General features: G+C 38.9%; 2 protein-coding genes across 2 annotated transcripts; both read left to right on the plus strand.

The window, feature by feature from the left end:
• The first annotated feature begins 1,603 nt into the window (after window positions 1-1,603).
• Window positions 1,604-3,309, plus strand: LOC134883423 (odorant receptor 131-2-like). Its single transcript, XM_063911783.1, has 2 exons — window positions 1,604-1,747; window positions 2,557-3,309. The coding sequence occupies exons 1-2, from the start codon at window positions 1,604-1,606 to the stop codon at window positions 3,307-3,309; spliced, it is 897 nt and encodes a 298-aa protein (XP_063767853.1).
• Window positions 3,310-9,891: 6,582 nt separating this feature from the next.
• LOC134882243 (odorant receptor 131-2-like) lies at window positions 9,892-16,208 on the plus strand. The gene is made up of 3 exons (XM_063909854.1): window positions 9,892-10,002; window positions 11,400-12,171; window positions 16,204-16,208. The coding sequence occupies exons 1-3, from the start codon at window positions 9,931-9,933 to the stop codon at window positions 16,206-16,208; spliced, it is 849 nt and encodes a 282-aa protein (XP_063765924.1). The 5' UTR covers window positions 9,892-9,930.
• The last annotated feature ends 76 nt before the right edge of the window (window positions 16,209-16,284 follow it).

A 16,284-nucleotide genomic window follows, 5' to 3' on the forward strand; every position in this document is an offset into this window, starting at 1 on the left:
TTTTCTGTATTATTCACTGAAATATGGGACAGGTGTTCATGTTGTAATGGCTCCTGTATGCTCCTCTGTTTCCTCAGACAGAGAGAGTTGGCGTTACCAGCTGCTCTGAATTATTACAGAATGAAACCAAAGATATGAGAAGTAATATATCAATCTAAAATGATTGTCATATTGAACTAAGAAATGATTTTCTAAATAACAATGACTTCTGTTCTGGACACTTGATGGTTTACTATATTGTTTTTCAATGGTGTGTATTAAAAAAAGAAGGCCTTAGTAAACATGAGAACAGGTTGTGGCTGTGCACAGAAAAACTCCACCAATGTTTTTGAATAAGTTGAAGAAAAACGATTTAGAAATTTTTGTATTTGGATCAGTGAGTCTCATGATTTATTTTGAACAATAAAGTGTCATTGTGGAACTTGAAAGGCACGATTATTATTATTAGTAGTAGTAGTAGTAGTAGAAGTAGGAGTAGTAGTAGTAGTAGTAGAAGTAGTAGTAGTAGTAGTAGTAGTAGTAGTAGTAGTAGTAGGAGTAGGAGTAGGAGTAGCGGTACTATCAGTATTTTCATAGCTGAATTGTTTTTGTCAAATATGGAAATTAAAAATATAAAAACGGTTGTGGATAAAAAAAACAACACAAATATTTGGTTTAAGAAAATGTTTTAATATTTTAGAATAAGTTAATTAGATTGGAAAGAGGGAAACACACATTGTATTTTAAAGTAATACGATTTGTGGTGTATATATAAATGAATCAGTGCTTCTCATACGATCAAGTTTTTAATAAAAAATTAACTTTGAGGAACTTAAAAGATTCTGAGAAAATATTGTTCTAATTTATTATTATGATGATGATGATGATGACATGTCATATTATTATTAATAATATAAATTATTATTATTAATAATTATATTATTATTATTTAAATAAATTAATATTATTAATAATAATAATTTATTTAAATAATAATAATATAATTATTAATAATATAATTATTAATAATATTTTATATTATTAATAATATTAATAATATAAATTATTAATATTATTTATTAATAATATTAATAATTTATATTATTAATATTATTAATAATATAAATTATTAATATTATTCTTATTAATTTTTTTATTCTTTTTTAATTTTTTATTCTTATTATTAATATTATTATTAATAATATTAATAATTTATATTATTAATAATATTAATAATATAAATTATTAATATTATTAATAATATAAATTATTTATATTATTAATAATATAATTATTAATAATATAAATTATTAATAATATTAATAATTTATATTATTATTAATAATATAAATTATTAATAATAATATTAATAATTTATATTATTAATAATAATAATTTATATTATTAATAATATAAATTATTATTATTATTATTAATATTATTATTATTAATAATAATGATAGCAGAAGTAGTATTAGTATAATTATGGTACAATTGTTTTCATCATATTTTCAGTGAAGAGTTTTACTTTTAGTTTTGTTTTAAAATAGTTTTATTAATTGAGCAATAATCTAGTAACTGTTATCGGTGCTTTTCTTTCAGGAAGGATTTCCTCATTTTCAACATGAATTTCTCCTCTGTGAACTCCACTGCCTCTGGGACTCAGAGCTTCGCTGCGGCCGTCTACAAGAACGTGATCGTCACGGCGCTCTGCATCTCCATCAACTACATCAACGGCACCCTGATACACACCTTCAGGAAGCACCAGGTGTGTGTGTGTGTGTGTGTGTGTGTGTGTGTGTGTGTGTGTGTGGGAGGGGGGGTTGTGCTGGGAGGAGATAGACGTCACCACTCAGAATTAAAAAATGTAAAATTCATTTTCATGTTTTCCAAAAAATCCGTTTGTTTTTTTTAAATGCACCGTTTAAATATGAGCATAATGTCAGGTTATCAGAATCAGAAACAGGTTTATTGCAAAGTAGGTTTACACATACGAGGAATCTGCCTTGGTGTATTTGATGCATACTAATACACAGATAAAGAAGATAAACAACCAAAAAATAGAAAAGAAATATATTTAAAAACAAATATTGAAACATAAAAATACAGACATTCAAAGAAACTAGGCACAGCATGACTGTTGTTTTGTCACGTAATGTGGAGGGTTGTGCAGGACTAACATTATGTAAATGACAAGATATTGATCGTAGTGTGCATTAATGTCATGCATAGTGTCCATGGAGTGGCTGAGGGTCAGGGGGGGGGTTATTAGAGGGTTTTGTATATGTGGAAAAACCTGCCTGAGCTACGGCTGCAAAATCTATCAACTCTTTTAAAAACTCACTTTTTTTTTGTTGCTTGTATTTGTTTTATTTTGTCTTTCATTTATTCTTCATGTGTGTTTTTGCTTCATTGTTTTTCGTTCTTATGTTTATATGCTGTTGTTTGGTTCACCTGCTCTCTGTGTATTGTTATGTGGAAGTTGCTAAATAAATGTACTGTTGTAATTAATCTCATAAATAAGACTCATCTCGCCACACTTTCAGTGCTCTGCCACTTATTTCCTCTCCCCCGCAGATCTTTTACTCCAACCCGCGCTACATCCTCTTCATCCACCTGGTGATGAACGACATGATGCAGCTGACCCTCTCCACGCTGCTGCACATCATCAGCTACGCCCTGTACAAAATCAGTGTCTCCTCCTGCCTCCTCTTCCTCCTCCTCGCCATCCTCGCCACCTTGAACACGCCCCTGAACCTGGCCGGCATGGCGGTGGAGTGCTACATCGCCATCTGCCTCCCGCTGCACCACTGCCGGATCTGCACCGTCAGGAACACCTTGGCCCTGGTGGCTCTGATCTGGGCCGTCAGTGCGCTCTCCATCATGCCCGACCTCTTCCTGCTGCTGGCCACCGAGCCCCTCAGCTTCTTCCAGTCCAAGGTTCTGTGCGCCCGAGACTTTGTGTTCAGGAGCTCGTACAGCCTGAAGAAGAGGGACGCGTCGCACATCGTGTGTCTCGTCCTGGTGTGGCTCACGCTGCTCTACACCTACTTCAGGATCCTGTTTGCAGCTAAAGGAGTGAAGGGGGATCTGAAGAAGGCCCAAAACACCATCCTGCTGCACGGCTTCCAGCTGCTGCTCTGCATGCTGACATACGTGGGGCCCATGTTCGAGCAGGCGCTGATCTACGTACTGCCGCTGCGGCACGGAGACATTCGCTTCGCCTCGTACGTCTTCATCCAGATAATCCCTCGCTTCGTGAGCCCCATCGTGTACGGACTGAGGGACCAGAACTTCAGGAGGTACATGAGGAGATACCTGCTGTGTTGAGTCATCATGAGGAAAAACCACTCGGAGAACAACGCCGTGTCAGACATGACGCCTGCAGTCTCTTAAACACATTTATATTTGGTCACAAACTTCATAACATCCTTTTTACTTTGTTTATTTTGTATGACTGATATAAAGTCAACTAAAGGCTAGAGGTCAAGTGTTCAGCTGCATGTTCTCATTGAAGTAAACCTATTAAAACATCTGTCCAATCAAAATGATCCCATAAAACTTCCAAATCTACCAGAAATTAGTAAAGATTAGTACACATATGACCATTTCCTGGTTCCAACTATCAGAAATGGATTCAGCAACCTCAATAACCCCCAAAGCGACTCCATAATTCTCCAAATCGGCCACAAAAACCTATTTTCTACCTGGGTATAATGCTAGTTAATGCTAGTTATGCTTATGATTCAATTTGCCAGACATATGAAAGTTACCCGGGACCTGGACTATACATTTCTATCATAAAACTTTGGGGTACTCAACATTTCTGGGTTCACAACAGGACTGTATGAGCTGGCAAACAGACTGTGATCTAATGTGAGAACTAGAGTCAGATAAAAGCTGAAATCTGAATTTGTCCTATTTGTGTTTTATTTGATGTTTTAAACTATATTTAAAATGTATATTTATAAAAATTGTTTTTTATTTTAATATTTATGTTCATATAGAGAAGTCAAATGTAAAAAAAATCTACATTGATTTTGAATACAATATTTTGTGTTTGTTAAAAGGACATCAGCAACCACCGTTTGGAAAGTAGATGCTTCATTTCAGTGTGTAATATTACAATGTTTCCATCTATATAAAACTCTCTGAATAAAAGACTTGACTGAACCAAGTAGTAACTTTATCTACTTTAATATAAACACATTTGATCTCATATTGGGGTTAAATTTAGAGCTCCTGTGTACTTTTACTGCACTACATATACACCGATTCGGCGAAGTGACCGGAAGTAGAGCGGCCGCCATTGATGCGGTGTGCGTGCGGTGTACAGTAGTGCTGCAGCGTGGCTGCAGCAGCTTCCTCTGCCAGCCATGCAGTCACACTTCACATTCTCAACATGCCCCCCATCTCTCACTGTAACTTCCACAGTGTGGTGGCTGTGGATGGCCTGGGAAAACCTCACCGATCCTTTCAGTATGACATGGTCGTCCAAAAAGCAATGTAGTATTTGCCCGACCCATCCAGAGCTCAGGTAGTTTTGACCTTCTATCAGTGACCTGTAGTTTTTGTTTTGTTGGTCATCACTGGCCAGCCGAAGAATAACATACTCCTGAATATCTAAAACGAAGCAAAAAAGTGTTTTTGTTTTTGATCACGTCGCAGCCATATCATGTTAATGAAATGTCATGTAAGCTTGCGTTAGCATGTTAGCTACAACAAACGTCAACACATAGCGATGTGTGTTGACAGTCTATTTTCTTGCTGTATCCTATTTTAATATGTCATACTTATTGCTGAAACAAGTATTTAATTCCAACATTAATAATTACATTATTTTTTAATCACGTGGGCTGTCCTTAAAGATTAAATGCTAGTTAGCATGCTAAGGTCAGTAAGTCAATTCAACGGAAGCTAGCTGTGTTTACATCTCCTTCTACTTTCCGTTTACTAATATTTAATTATATTAATTCATGAATTAATATCAGTAATTTCAGATACCTTCATCAGTAACTGGAGGCCACTGTCTGACATCGTCCAACCAAGTAACTTTATTCATTTGGGGTTATGGTTATCTTGCTATTATTGATAGCATCAATGACTGTTGAATGGATAATGAGTGTAATGATTGAGCACGCACACCGCAGCAATGGCCCCGTCGCTAGATGGCGACATACACAAATCGCTCACCGAATCGGTGTATAATTAACCCCTTTAGTTGCTAGGCAGATTAGGATGAATGATGGTAGATATAATCTCCCTTAAATCAGACTGTAGTTCACCTGCAGTAAATCCAGCAGCTACCCTGCAGTATACAAAGCCATTCAAACTAGCTGCACCTTTACCAGCTCTGAGAACACTTTAATGATCAATCATTATAAAACATATCAGAGATATTATTCTGAAATGGACCAATCAGACAATGACTACTTTTACTGTCGCTACTTTAAGTACATTTAGAGGAGAGTACTTTCTACTTTCACTGGAGGAACATTTAGAATACTTTCACTGTGACAGAGTATTCCTACACTCTGGTACTTCTACTTTACTCAAGTACAAGATCTGAGTACTTCTACTTTACTCAAGTACAAGATCTGAGTACTTCTACTTTACTCAAGTACAAGACCTGAGTACTTCTACTTTACTCAAGTACAAGACCTGAGTACTTCTACTTTACTCAAGTACAAGACCTGAGTACTTCTACTTTACTCAAGTACAAGACCTGAGTACTTCTACTTTACTCAAGTACAAGATCTGAGTTCTTCTACTTTTACTCAAGTACCAGACGTGAGTACTTCTACTTTACTCAAGTACAAGATCTGAGTACTTCTACTTTACTCAAGTACAAGATCTGAGTACTTCTACTTTACTCAAGTACAAGACCTGAGTACTTCTACTTTACTCAAGTACAAGATCTGAGTACTTCTACTTTACTCAAGTACAAGACCTGAGTACTTCTACTTTACTCAAGTACAAGATCTGAGTTCTTCTACTTTTACTCAAGTACAAGACCTGAGTACTTCTACTTTACTCAAGTACAAGATCTGAGTACTTCTACTTTACTCAAGTACAAGACCTGAGTACTTCTACTTTACTCAAGTACAAGATCTGAGTACTTCTACTTTACTCAAGTACAAGATCTGAGTACTTCTACTTTTACTCAAGTACAAGATCTGAGTACTTCTACTTTACTCAAGTACAAGACCTGAGTACTTCTACTTTACTCAAGTACAAGATCTGAGTACTTCTACTTTACTCAAGTACAAGATCTGAGTACTTCTACTTTACTCAAGTACAAGACCTGAGTACTTCTACTTTACTCAAGTACAAGACCTGAGTACTTCTACTTTACTGAAGTACAAGATCTGAGTACATCTCTACTTTACTCAAGAACAAGATCTGAGTACTTCTACTTTACTCAAGTACAAGACCTGAGTACTTCTACTTTACTCAAGTACAAGACCTGAGTACTTCTACTTTACTCAAGTACAAGATCTGAGTTCTTCTACTTTTACTCAAGTACAAGATCTGAGTACTTCTACTTTACTCAAGTACCAGACGTGAGTACTTCTACTTTACTCAAGTACAAGACCTGAGTACTTCTACTTTACTCAAGTACAAGACCTGAGTACTTCTACTTTACTCAAGTACAAGATCTGAGTACTTCTACTTTACTCAAGTACAAGATCTGAGTACTTCTACTTTTACTCAAGTACAAGACCTGAGTACTTCTACTTTACTCAAGTACAAGATCTGAGTACTTCTACTTTACTCAAGTACCAGACCTGAGTACTTCTACTTTTACTCAAGTACCAGACGTGAGTACTTCTACTTTACTCAAGTACAAGACCTGAGTACTTCTACTTTACTCAAGTACAAGATCTGAGTACTTCTACTTTACTCAAGTACCAGACCTGAGTACTTCTACTTTTACTCAAGTACCAGACGTGAGTACTTCTACTTTACTCAAGTACAAGACCTGAGTACTTCTACTTTACTCAAGTACAAGATCTGAGTACTTCTACTTTACTCAAGTACCAGACCTGAGTACTTCTACTTTACTCAAGAACAAGATCTGAGTACTTCTACTTTACTCAAGTACAAGATCTGAGTACTTCTACTTTTACTCAAGTACAAGACCTGAGTACTTCTACTTTACTCAAGTACAAGACCTGAGTACTTCTACTTTACTGAAGTACACGATCTGAGTACTTCTACTTTACTCAAGAACAAGATCTGAGTACTTCTACTTTACTCAAGTACAAGACCTGAGTACTTCTACTTTACTCAAGTACAAGACCTGAGTACTTCTACTTTACTCAAGTACAAGATCTGAGTTCTTCTACTTTTACTCAAGTACCAGATGTGAGTACTTCTACTTTACTCAAGTACCAGACGTGAGTACTTCTACTTTACTCAAGTACAAGACCTGAGTACTTCTACTTTACTCAAGTACAAGACCTGAGTACTTCTACTTTACTCAAGTTCAAGACCTGAGTACTTCTACTTTACTCAAGTACAAGAGCTGAGTACTTCTACTTTACTCAAGTACAAGACCTGAGTACTTCTACTTTACTCAAGTACAAGATCTGAGTACTTCTACTTTACTCAAGTACCAGACGTGAGTACTTCTACTTTACTCAAGTACAAGATCTGAGTACTTCTACTTTACTCAAGTACAAGACCTGAGTACTTCTACTTTACTCAAGTACAAGATCTGAGTACTTCTACTTTACTCAAGTACAAGACCTGAGTACTTCTACTTTTACTCAAGTACCAGACGTGAGTACTTCTCCCACCTCTGTGTATATTTGTATTTTAGGGAAGAAGAGGATTGGGGAAAGAGTGCAACGATGACGATGGACTAAATGCTCTCGTGTTTCAAAGTGTTTATAAAGACTGCTGCTTCTCTCCGTGTGCTTCAGTGTGCCTTCACACCCAGGTAGGTGAAGCTGCTGCATTGTGTGTGTGTGTGTGTGTGTGTGTGTGTGTGTGTGTGTGTGTGTGTGTGTGTGTGTGTGTGTGTGTGTGTGTTTAGGACTGGATTAATGCATTTTAGGGATGATGTTATTACAGTGTGTGTTGTTTTTTAAGTGAAACTCTTAATTGACCTGCTTTTACATTCCCTAATATACAATCAAGTGATGTGCATGTGCCTGTTTTAATGCCCTGATTACCCATGTTGTGATTGCTTATAAAGATATGCATTAAATTGAATATATCGTGTAGTTTTAAGATAAAGATTCCTCAATGAGTCTGTGCTGCACGCTGTCTCTTTTCCTCTCTCAGGTGCAGGATGAGTTCATCAGGGGGTCTTGAGGGCAACATGACTCAGGTTTGCTGCAGGAAATGTCTTTATTGTTTTTAAGTATTTCTAATTATCTTGCTGTATTGCTGACTTCGTAGTGAAAATGTCATCATTGCACTTACAAAAGTCTGCTGTTGTATATTTTGTAATTTAAAGCAAAAGCGTTTTTTACCCAAGTTGTTTTTGTCCACACATTTTTTCATAAACCTTAAAAATATGAGCAACATCTGCTTTTAAAATGGATGATCTGTTGACCTCACAAATCAAAATTATAATATTATTATTATCAGTGATGGGCAAGTTACTTCCAGAATGTGATCCAGTGCATGTTCCTTATTCCTGTCTTCTTAAAGTAATAAGGTACATTACATCATCACTGTCTCTGAACTGTGATGCGTTACACTACTCTGAGTTCCTCTGAGTTCCTCTGAGGTACTCTCACCAGAATAACCTCTAAAGTTTGGCTTTAAATGCTAACATGTACTTTACTGCAGCTCATTAATTAAAGCTCTCTATGGCAGTATGCTGAAATTAAACTCCTGCTCCGTTTCAGTGGGCTGGATAATATGTGATACCGGTACCGTGACGTCTCTGTGTGTCATTAATAACATGTGAGTGGAGCCTCTGCACGGCCCTGTGACCTGCTGGATATGAACCAGTCTCTATGCAGCGTTAGCTCACCTGCTCATTGGTGTGTTAACGGGGATTTGGCTGACAAGCTTTCTGAAAGCCGGCGATTCCACAGAGGACAGAGGCTGCAGATCTTCAACACTCTGCCACGAGTCTCTGAAGGTCTCTGGGTTCAAGCAGCAGACCCAGAGAGAGTGACCTTCTGGTGCTTCGGCCTGCAGCTCTGCACTGTGAATCTGTTCCTGCAGCTCTGCATTGTGAATCTGTTCCTGCAGCTCTGCATTGTGAATCTGTTCCTGCAGCTCTGCATTGTGAATCTGTTCCTGCAGCTCTGCATTGTGAATCTGTTCCTGCAGCCCTCTGAACCAATAGGAAACAGGCTTACTGAGTTAATATTCTACCTGCACAATTATTTCTCTGGTGTCAGAATGTCTCGCGATGTTTGTGAATTCTTAGAAACAAAACATCATGTCGGGTTTAAGTGTGTTGTAACTGTTACTGAGAATTGTAACGGGTATTATATTACCCACATTTCAGCAGTACTGCGTTATATTACTGCGTTACAGCTAAAAGCAATACACCCAACACTGGTTATTATATATTTTAATTATTCAAGCACCAAACTGACACTGACTTTTATGGTACCCTGCCTTCAATAAGAACATGTGTGTGTGATAACGAAGGCTCCTCTTTCTGGACCGTTCCCTGTCCTTGCACAAAAGCCCAGTCTTCATGCAATCAGACAAACGTTGATGCATTTCTCCCACAATGTCAACTCGATCAGAGACACTGGGGTTAAATAAATGTTGAATAATTGCTTTAATAAGTGTTTCTCTCCTGTGTGTGTGTGTGTGTGTGTGTGTGTGTGTGTGTGTGTGTGTGTGTGTGTGTGTGTGTGTGTGTGTGTGTGTGTGTGTGTGTGTGTGTGTGTGTGTGTGTGTGTGTGTGTGTGTGTGCCTCAGTTCCTGCTCGTCAGAGACACGTTCACCTCGGCGTTCGTTAAGAACCTGATGGTGGTTCTGGTCTGGCTGCTCCTCAGCTACATCAACTGGAGCCTGGTGGCCACCTTCTTCAGACACCAGGTGCACACACACACACACACACACACACACACACACACACACACACACACACACACACACACACACACACGGACATATGAATAGCCTATTTGAACAATAACAACAATTTTGATAAGGATTTCAGTCAGATGTAGTGCAAACTTTGACTCGTTCCAGTTGCCTAAATGATGAAATGTGCAGTTCTATATCTTATCAATTAATATAAAGGAATTTGAAGATGTGACCGCCGGCTCTGGGTTAATGTGAGTGGCATTTTTGCCTACTTTCTGACACTTTAAAAGGCCACAAGTCAGAATCTATCATGCAAATTCTGCAGCCCTTTAACACACACATGCAGCCAGCTGTCTCAGCAGAAATACCCAAAACTGCTCGGGTAAAACACAAGAATGATGCAGTATTTTTAGTTTGTGTTTGCTGCTTTGTGATATATTTATTACCTGCACTTTCAATACAGTCAGAAGAGCCACAGCTTGTGATTGAGCTGCAGAGACAAAAACCCACACTCTTTTTTCATCTCTCCATCAACGTGGAGATAGATAGATAGAGAGAGAGAGAGAGAGAGAGGGAGGGAGGGAGGGAGGGAGAGAGGGAGGGATGGAGGGAGGGAGGGATGGATGATGGATGATGGATGGATGGATGGATGGATGGATGGAGGGAGAGAGAGAGATAGATAGATAGATAGATAGCCAGACAGACAGACAGACAGACAGACAGACAGACAGACAGACAGACAGACAGACAGACAGACAGACAGACAGACAGACAGACAGACAGACAGACAGACAGACAGACAGATAATAGATAGATAGAGCTACTTAAAAACAAGGCAATGTAATTTCAATAAAATAAAATAGCGTTTAAAAAGAAGTGAAACATATACATTCGGGACAAAAAATGTACAATAAGTATGAAAGGTGTGGAATAATAAATAGAGTAAGTATTGAAGCTATGGAGCAGAGAGCTCTCTGTCAGCCAGAGGTGTGTTGTTATGCAGGGTTATGGCAGTGTGCGGAATGCTCTCCTGTACCTGTCCTTGTAGTATTATGAAATATGACGACAAATATTCAAATCTTCATTCAGAATGTATTTTTAAAATCATTTGGTTACAGCCCTACTATTTTACTACTACATGTACGCGTTGGAATTTGCATTATTGGTTTAATGCACAATCTGACATGCTTTAATGTTCAGAAAGCTCTTTATCTCTCTCATCCTGCCTGTGCTGCAGCACCTCTTCTCACCCTCTGTCTCAACCCAGAGCCCAGTCTGCTCTGATTGGTTAGGAAAACAGGCATTTTAGCCTTTTGCAGACCATTTACATGCACAGAAACAGGCTGTCAAAATCATGCAGCCCTACGACGGACTCTGAAGTTTTGTCCCCATTTGTCTTCTTGCAGACTTTTTATGAAGACCCTCGCTACATCCTCTTCATCCACATGGTGATCAACGACGGCGTCCAGCTGACCGTCACCATCACGCTCTTCATCCTCAGCTACGTCTTCTACCGGATCAACGTGTCCTTCTGCTGCTTCTTCATCCTAGTGGCCGTCTTCACCACCAGAAACACGCCGGTCAACCTCGCCAGCATGGCCATCGAGCGCTACATCGCCATCTGCGAGCCTCTCCGCCACCCGGAGATCTGCACGGTGCGGAGGACTTACATCGTCATCGGGATGATCTGGTTTATTTGCGCGGCTCCGGATATCACCGATCTGTTCGTGACGCTGGCCACCGAGTCCATGAGCTTCTTCCACGAGTCGGTGTTCTGCTTGCGGCAGAACGTGTTCAAAGACCCGATCCTGGCTCAGAAAAGACTAGCCTTCGATATCATCTACTTCTCCGGCGTGTTCCTGACGCTGGTCTTCACATATTTGAGGATTCTGTTTGCAGCCCGGGCCTTATCCACGGAGAGAACGTCGGCGAAGAAAGCCAGAAACACCATCCTGATTCACGGGGCCCAACTGGCCATGTGCATGCTGTCCTACATCTCCCCGAGCGTGGAGATCGTCCTGAGGCTGATCTTCCCGGGACGGGTTCTGGAAATCAGATACGCTAACTACCTGATCGTCTACATCCTGCCCAGGTTCCTGAGCCCCTTAATCTACGGGGTCAGAGACAAGAAGTTCAGGAAGTACTTCAGGACCGTACTTTCTGTGCAACAGGTGCCAGGTCAACGTGAAGATAGTGGCCCCCGCAAACACAGAGGACGGGTGAAAAATGACAAGAGAATTTATATATATCATTTAAAGAAGATATTAGAGTCAGCATTTAATCACTTCCTGTTTCCCCCGTCTGGAAGTCAATGGGTTTTTGGACGTGTCTGTGGTTATTATCCTGAAATAAAGTCTGTGGTTAACACAAGCTGAAGAGATTTTTATTCTACGACATAAAATACGTCAGTAAATACCCCACTGGTGAATTTAAAAACAGCTAACAAGGTTCTAACTGAGACGACTAAACGTCATCATGTCCAACATTAGCCGTCTTTAGCTTAGCGGTGGTGACGTGAAGTCACGTGACCGTGCTGTAGTTCCTTTATAGCCCAACATTAGCTGTCTTTAGCTTAGCGGTGGTGACGTGAAGTCACGTGACCGTGCTGTAGTTCCTTTGTAGCCCAACATTAGCCGTCTTTAGCTTAGCGGTGGTGACGTGAAGTCATGTGACCGTGCTGTTGTTCCTTTGTAGCCCAACATTAGCCATCTTTAGCTTAGCGGTGGAGACGTGAAGTCATGTGACCGTGCTGTAGTTCCCTTATAGCCCAACATTAGCCGTCTTTAGCTTAGCGGTGGAGACGTGAAGTCATGTGACCGTGCTGTAGTTCCTTTGTAGCCCAACATTAGCCACCTTTAGCTTAGCGGTGGAGACGTGAAGTCATGTGACCGTGTTGTACTTCCTTTGTAGCCCAACATTAGCCGCCTTTAGCTTAGCGGTGGAGACGTGAAGTCATGTGACCGTGCTGTAGTTCCCTTATAGCCCAACATTAGCCGTCTTTAGCTTAGCGGTGGAGACGTGAAGTCATGTGACCGTGCTGTAGTTCCTTTATAGCCCAACATTAGCCGTCTTTAGCTTAGCGGTGGAGACGTGAAGTCATGTGACCGTGCTGTAGTTCCTTTGTAGCCCAACATTAGCCGTCTTTAGCTTAGCGGTGGAGACGTGAAGTCATGTGACCGTGCTGTAGTTCCTTTGTAGCCCAACATTAGCCATCTTTAGCTTAGCGACGGAGATGTGAAGTCATGTGACCGTGCTGTAGTTCCTTTATAGCCCAACATTAGCCGCCTTTAGCTTAGTGCTGGAGACGTGAAGTCATGTGACCGTGCTGTAGTTCCTTTATAGCCCAACATTAGCCACCTTTAGCTTAGCGGTGGTGACGTGAAGTCATGTGACCGTGCTGTAGTTCCTTTATAGCCCAACATTAGCCACCTTTAGCTTAGCGGTGGTGACGTGAAGTCATGTGACCGTGCTGTAGTTCCTTTATAGCCCAACATTAGCTGCCTTTAGCTTAGCGGTGGTGACGTGAAGTCATGTGACCGTGTTGTAGTTCCTTTATAGCCCAACATTAGCCACCTTTAGCTTAGCGGTGGTGACGTGAAGTCATGTGACCGTGTTGTAGTTCCTTTATAGCCCAACATTAGCCGCCTTTAGCTTAGCGGTGGAGACGTGAAGTCATGTGACTGTGCTGTAGTTCCTTTATAGCCCAACATTAGCCGCCTTTAGCTTAGCGGTGGAGACGTGAAGTCATGTGACCGTGTTGTAGTTCTTTGATAGCCTCATGTTAGCTTTTTACTTACAGAAATCATAAATGACTAGTGCACATGACAAAAGCAATGTGCTGTATAGAGAGTGACATACATACAGAGATGGATGAATATACTGGTGTGTAAATATTATATACTGGATCTTTCTGGTCAATGCTGCGACACTGATGGCAGTGCTGGCATTACAACTACAGCACTTCAAGGTGTTTTTCAGAGTACTGACACTCAATCAATACACAAATGAAAAAAATTCAAACGGGGAAATGAAATCCTGAATGCATCTTAAATGTTATTGTATGTAAATCAAATTGAAATATAATCCTGAATGCAACTAGAAAGGTTTATTTTAAAGTCAGATGTTGATTGCGTGGGGAATTTCTTCACTACCTATGGTGATCTAAGTTCAGAATGCTCGCCACCACACACACACACACACACACACACACACACACACACACACACACACTATATATCCTTATAATCGAGCTGACAGGCTGCTGGAGGAGTCAGAGGCTCAGCAGGTGAGGGAGGGTCTCTGTCGCTTTGAATAAAAATATACATTATTATTATAAATGCTTTATTTTTTGAAGCTGCAGCGGATATTAACAAGTGTTTCTTCTTTAAAAAGTGTGTAATGTTTTTACTTTGCATTGTTTCCTAAAGCTTCCTCACTGTGTTTATATTGTGCTTATTTAAACGTAGAATTGATGAACCTTTTTAAGCAATGTTCTGAGGTTGTGCATTTCTCATTTTAATTACAGACTGAACATTTATGAACTGCTAAATGATTTAAATTAGTATAAAATGCATGAATACAATGTTCTTCTTCTAATACTTTACATATTAGTCCCACAATACCACTTCGTTAACCTTCCATGCTGAGAGTTGATTAGATTTGGTTTATAATAACACATTTCTTCTGACTGTTTCGCTCCCCTTCCAATCCACGAGAAGCTTCAACGAAATGCAGAAAAACACATCTAGATGTTCTGAGTGTGTTTTGTTTGTTTACATATTTTATATCAGAGAGTAAAACTAAAAACTGAAATGATTTAAGGTTTCGTTATGGTTCCCTGAATGTGTGTGTTTTATCATGTTTCTGCAGGTTTGTTTTAAAACGCTGAGCCATGAACTCCTGACACTGTGAGTGTGTGAGCAGGTTAGTATCACATTACAAACACTTGAATATATCTGTGCATTTGATGAAATATCATGCATTTCATTTGCAATTCTTATTATACTTGGTCAGTGATTGCGTAGTGTCAGTAAGAAGCGTTATTTTATATACGTGTTCGTCTTAGAAGAAATCTGATGTGTGCAAACGTTTTTTGAAATGCCCCTAAAATATACAGTTGTCTCTTTTGATTGTATTCTAAAATATATATTTCCTGCATTATATTATTATTCATCCACGTTCCTCAAGCTGCTGCTTGGTGTCAGTAAAAGCTTACATTTTATATACGCTTGTTCTTGTTTCAAATAAATATATAATATGAGCAAATGTTTAAAAATGTTTATCTTCTGGATTTTACAATTTAATATCTTAATAACTATCATCATTCAATCCAACTTAAATGTCAGGCGGCAGAATGAACAATAATACTTATTATTTTTGACTGATAATTACAGTTATTAAAACATTATTCTCATTTAATTTAAAAACTATGATTAAATGATCGTTTTCTTAAAGGATTTATTTATGCACTCGTCTATTTTTCAATTTAAATGTTTGAAGAATGTATTAATTATGCTGCTGTGCTGTCAATAACCATCATTAAATAGAATGTGTGACGTAACAAAAGATCACTTTGAAAACTATTTAAATTAAAAATATCTTGGTTTTATTTTTTACAGCAAAAAGTAGATTATATGAAATCTGCAGAATTTATTCCAGGGGTTTTCACATAACTTGCCTTGTTCTAATATTGCACTCTTCCCTAAAGCATGTGTGTGTGTGTGTGTGTGTGTGTGTGTGTGTGTGTGTGTGTGTGTGTGTGTGTGTGTGTGTGTGTGTGTGTGTGTGTGTGTGTGTGTGTGTGTGTGTGTGTGTGTGTGTGTGTGTGTGTGTGTGTAAAACCTCTCTGCAGCTCCACAATACTTCATTCAGATATTTTTTACATATTCATCCTTTAATAAATATTGTTCTTAAAGCAATATTGGATTTTGCCGCTCATTTTCCAGCCCTAAAGTCAATAATGATCATTTATAGTATTGGTGTAACATAAAAAGAGATGTAAATATGATTATGATTGAAAAATATATTTGTAGAGAATCTGTACCAAACAAGAGACTTCTGTGGAATCCATTTCAGATATCTTGCTCTGATTTATATCGCACTCGTCCTTAAAGCCATTTTCTAATGTTGATTAATTGTGCAGCCGTAGTACAATGCATCCCTTAAAACAAAAGATAGAGTGTGTATTAATGTGTGTCTGTGCTCCTGCAGGTTGAGGAGGAGAGGCTGGAGATGCTGAACTCCTCTGATGCTCTGCAGCTGCTGCAGGCTGGTAATGGCAGCTCCTCGCTG

This window comes from Eleginops maclovinus, chromosome 20, assembly GCF_036324505.1.
Source record: "Eleginops maclovinus isolate JMC-PN-2008 ecotype Puerto Natales chromosome 20, JC_Emac_rtc_rv5, whole genome shotgun sequence".
NCBI lineage: Eukaryota > Metazoa > Chordata > Actinopteri > Perciformes > Eleginopidae > Eleginops > Eleginops maclovinus.